This window comes from Orycteropus afer, unplaced genomic scaffold (assembly GCF_000298275.1).
Source record: "Orycteropus afer afer isolate SDZICR_OR568_19922 unplaced genomic scaffold, OryAfe1.0 scaffold00154, whole genome shotgun sequence".
Taxonomy (NCBI): Eukaryota; Metazoa; Chordata; class Mammalia; order Tubulidentata; family Orycteropodidae; genus Orycteropus; species Orycteropus afer.
In genome coordinates this window covers 1,647,519-1,652,794 of record NW_006921741.1, presented here as the reverse complement: position 1 = coordinate 1,652,794, position 5,276 = coordinate 1,647,519, and the positions used below count along the sequence as shown (strand labels likewise).

At 38.9% G+C, this 5,276-nt stretch overlaps 1 protein-coding gene across 1 annotated transcript in view; it reads right to left on the bottom strand.

The window, feature by feature from the left end:
• Positions 1-5,276, bottom strand: part of ANKRD42 (ankyrin repeat domain 42) — a 181,988-nt gene that overhangs the window by 131,598 nt on the left and 45,114 nt on the right. Inside the window, 1 exon segment of the mRNA XM_042781710.1 lies at positions 3,392-3,499. Coding sequence (XP_042637644.1) covers positions 3,392-3,499 — 108 coding nt within the window.

The following is a 5,276-nucleotide window of genomic DNA, read 5'->3' as shown; positions in this document are numbered from 1 at the left end:
GATTCAGAAGGGGACATGGAATGAGGGATATCATTGCTGATGTCAGATGGATCTTGGCAGAAAGCAAAGAATACCAGAAAGAGATTTGCTTGTGTTTTATTGACTATCAAAAAGCTTCGATTGATTGTGTGGATCATAACAAATTGTGGATAACATTGAGAAGAATGGGAATTCCAAAAACACTTACTTGTACTACGAGGAACCTGTACATAGACCAAGAGGCTGTAATTCGAACAGAACAAGGGGACACTGCATGCTTTAAAATCAAGAGGGGAGTGCATCAGGGTTGTATCCTTTCACCATATAAGTATTCAATTTCTATCTGAGCAAATGATTCAGGAAGCTAGACTATATGGAGAAGAGCATGGCATTGGGATTGGAGGAAGACTCATTAACAACCTGTGATATGCAGAGGACACAACTTTGCTTGCTGAAAGTGAGGATGACTTGAAGCACTTACTGATGAATATTAAAGACTACAGTCTGCAGTATGAATTACATCTCAATGTAAAGAAAACGAAAATCCTCAAAACTGGACTAATAAGCAGCATCAGAGTAAGTGGAGAAAAGACTGAATTTGTCAAAGATTTCGTATTACTTGTTTCCACAATCAACACCAATGGAAGCATCAGTCAAGACATCAAGACAACATATTGCATTGGGAAAATCTGCTGCAAAAGACCTCTTTGGGATGTTGAAGAGCAAAGATGTCTCTCTGAAGACAAATATGTGCAATGTTATTTTCAATCATGTCATATGCATGGGAGAGCTGGATAATGAATAAGGAAGACCAAAGAAGAGTTGATGCTTTTATGTTGTGGTGCTGGCAAAGGATACTTAAAGTACCATGGACTGCTAGAAGAATGAACAAATCCGTCCTGGAGGAAGTGCAGCTGGAATGCTCTTTGGAAGCGAGAATGGCCAGACTTCATTGGACCTACTTTGTTCATGTTTTCAGAAGGGACCATTCCCCAGACAAGGTTATCATGATTGGTAAAGTGGAGGGTCAACAAAAAAGAGAAGGCCCTCAATAAGATGGATTGACACCATGACTGCAATGATGGGCTTGGGTATAGCAAGTGTTATGAGGCAGGCACAGGACCAGGCAGTGCTTCGTTCTGTTGTACATAGGGTCACTATGAGTTGGTGCCGACTCAACAGCACCTAACAACAACAACAACATATTGGCAAATGATATATCTACATACATATTTGTACGTACCGTAAGAAAGTCCATATATGTTATAGAGCTAACAAGGGGCAAAGTTCTAACTTCTTAGCCACAGCCAATCACTCTGAGGGAGCAAGTAGTTGGACATGTAAGCTTGGGACCATGGTCACAGGAGACATATAGCTAAACTGGCATGACATACTGCACAAAGCATTGTTCTACATCCTACTTTGGTGATTAGTGACTGGGGTCTTCTTAAAAGATTGCAAGCAGCCATCTAGATGCAACAATGGATCTCTCTTCATCCAGAGCAAACAAGAATGAAGAAAACCAAAGACACATGTAAACGATTAGTCCAAGGGACCATGCAAACTTTAGCCTATATGACCATGAAACCAGAAGAACTAGATGGTGCCTTGCTACTACTATTAACATTCAGAAAGGGATCAATACTGGGAATCCTAAATAGAGTGGGAGAACAATGTGGAACAAAACTCAAAATCATAAAGAAGACCAGGTTACTAGTCTGATAGAGCCTGGTGAGACTCCTGAGACTACAGCCCCTTGTTATCCTTCAGGTCCGGAAGTGAACTCACTCCCGTGGCTCCCAGACAAACAAAAGACAGGCATATAGGATGAACATTTACATCAGGAGATGCACTCCTTTAGAGCAATCAATCATGGGAGAACAGAAGGGTAGTATTTGCACAGGGAGACAGCTCAGGGGGCAAGAATGCATAGGAAAGAAGAACACAAGGAGAGATAACTATAGGGAGGAAGTGGGAAGAGAGCTGTTACATTGTGGGGAATTGTAGTCAATGTCATGAAACAAAATGTGTCTGAACTGCTGTATGGAATGTGAACTTTTTCTGTAAACTTTCACCAAAATCACAATAAAAATTGAAAAAATAAAGTTGTCAGAGATTTCATTTTACTTAGATCCACAATCAACACCCATGGAAGCAGCCATCGCACTGCTGGGCAAATCTGCTACAAAAGACCTCTTCAAAGTGTTGAGAAGCAAAGATGTCACTTTGAAGACCAAAGTGCGCCTACTCCAAGCCATGATATTTTCAATAGCCTCATATGTATGTGAAAGCTGGACAATGAATAAGGAAGACCAAAGAATAGTTGATCCTTTGAAATGTGGTACTGGTGAAGAATACTGAAAATGCCATGGACTGCCAGAAGAACAAATAAATTTGTCCTGAAGAAGTGCAGCCAGAATGCTCCTTAGAAATACGAATGGCCAGACTTCCTTTCACCTACTTTGGTCATGTTGTCAGAAGGGACCAGTCTCTAGAAAAGGATATCATAGTTGGTAAGATAAAGAGTCATTGCAAAATGGGAAGACTTTCAACAAGACGGATTGACATAGTGGCTGCAACTACGGGTTCAAGCATAGCAAGGATTGTGAGGGTTATGCAAGACCAGGCAGTGTTTCATACTGTTGTACACAGGGTTGCCGTGAGCTGGAGGCTGTATGACAGCAGCTAACAACTAAAAAAAAAACATTATTTATATTTGCTACTAACATATCTCCCATCTATGATGCTTTCTCATTATTTCTCTCTTTAAAATCAACCCATTTTTCTAGGTTTAGTTAAAGTTTTATGTCCTCCATTTTCTCCCAAGTTGCACAGTCCTTCTCATCTACAATATTTATTAGAACCTTAACCACAGGCTATGCTTTATATTTTTGACTTATTGTGTAGTTGTCCTGCCATTTCAAACAGAACCTCAGCTTCTTAGAGGCAGGGACTGTTTGCTTATGTGACTTTATATACTACCAGATTTTCCAGTCTATTTTAGAATATTAATTAAATCTAGTTACTTGAAAAAAATAAACATTGCCACATATTAATCTGTTTCCCAGTACAGAAGATACAGTAAAAACAGGAATTTCAAGTATGGCAAACTATAAAGGAGAAAATTTGGTTATTTTCCTCATTCCTAAAACAAGAAATGTGGAATTTCTCAAGACAACTCAAACAAATAGGAAACTACTTCATCACATAAAAGGATCTGGTCTCACAGTTTTAAGTGAAAAGCTGGTGGGTGTCACAACATAAGAGTCATAGAATCCAATAAGTTCTTATTTCAAACATACAACTTAAACTAAGAGATCAAATAATTAGAGTAATATTAATAGCCTATGATAAAGTAATTAAACTTATTGAATAATAATAATAAAAAAATGCCAAGGTTAGTTGTTATTACCTGCATACAAGCATCCTGACCCCTGATTGCAGCTATGTGAGCTGCTGTCCAACCTCTTGTAGTTATTTGTGTGATATCAGCTCCATGCCAGAGCAGCCAGTGAAGACACTAAATTAAGAAAATAACCATGTTAACAATAAGGCAGATATTTTTTAACATCTTAAAATCTTTCAAATTTAGTTTATTGTCATGAAATGCCCAGTGCAGCTTGAAATGCATCATAAATAAGGTGGGTCAGGTATACAGAAAAAGCAAAAAGCAAAGGACAATGAAAAATGATAGCCAATATTTGGCCTCTCTGTTCGGTAAACAATAAGGAATACTGGTAACTGCAGAAAACTGAAGATCACATTCTTTGTCTACAAAAAAAAAGTGCAGATGCTACTCAATTCCAGCCAGTTGTTGCCATGAGGGGAATTCAGATCCAATGTTGGCAAATTTTCTATTTGACCAATACTATATAAGCCAAACAAAACACATCTGTGGTAGTTAAGGTAGTGGGTCAACTTGGTTGGGCCATGAGTTTGAGTGGCTTGGCAGCTAGATGTTATTCCCCATAATGAGACTGGACTGGTGTCATCACCTCCATGGTGAAATCTGCTGTGGCCAGTTAATCAGTTGAGGGAGAGTTGCCTCTGGGATGTGGCCTGCTTCCAGTATATACAGAAAGGATCCTGCATTTGGTTCAGTCTTCATCCCCAATTTCTGGACTTGAACCAGTGGCCTGCTGTGTTGCCTGCTGATATTAGATTTGTCAGCCTAGGCAGCCAGCAGCTGCGTGAGTGAGGAGATGCTTCCAGCTTGCTCCAGTGGGCCTCGGAGGCAGAGCTGAAGGCCAAGGTAAAGGGGGCTCCACCCAGCCCCTAAAGCCAGCACTCTAAACTCCAACTCCTAGCCTTGTCTTCCCATAGAGCTGGCATTCTGAATTCAGATTTCTAGCCTCCTAGACTGCAAGAGAATAAATTTCTATTTGTTAAAGCCATCCACTGTGGTACCTGTGTTATACCAGCACTACAGAACTAAGACAGTATCTGTGAGCCAAATTCACTCAAGAGCCAACAGTTTGCACCCTCTGACAGAGATCTTTAAATGGGTCCAAAAACTTCCGCTTCAGAGTAGAAAATGTCTCTCTAAAAAATAAGTGATTTAAAAAAAGGAGGGAGTCAGATATATATCAATTTAGGAATTTTTAAAATCCAACTAAGTGTGAATATAATGCACTACTTAGACGTCTGTGCCACATATGGTATTACTATCTTTATATGTTCAAGTTTGTAGTTTCTACCTTCAAGAAGTTTCTTTCTCTTTAGTAGAAGTGATCATAACACTGAGATATTCTATCACATCAGTCATAACTATATCATTTGTAGAAAAATCTTTTATCTTAGATATCATTTTCCCGTCATGGAGATTAATGGCCAATAAAATATGAAAAAAATAAATAAAAAAAGCTCAACCTCACTAATAAACATAAGTCATTTATTTATTCAACAAATTATTTTAGCAAGCCTATGATGTGCTAAGAAGTGTTTTAGGTGTTGGAGATACAGAGTAAAGAAAGTTTCTATTCTCCTACAGGTCTTATTCTAGTAGGGCAAGACAGACAGTGGACAAATAAAAATATATAGTATATCAAAAGCTATGAAGAAAAAGAAAGCAGAATAAGAGAATACAGGTGACTATGTGGTGGGGGATGGTCCTAACCACTGAAAAGCAAAACTTTTTACCATAAAAATAACAAAAATTAAAAAGGCCAACAATACTCAGTGGTGGCCAAATTGAAGAGGAATCATTATTCGTACACACTGTTGTTGTTGTTGTTAAGTGCCGTCGAGTCGTTTCCGACTCATAGCGACCCCATGCACAGCAGAAAGAAACACTGCCC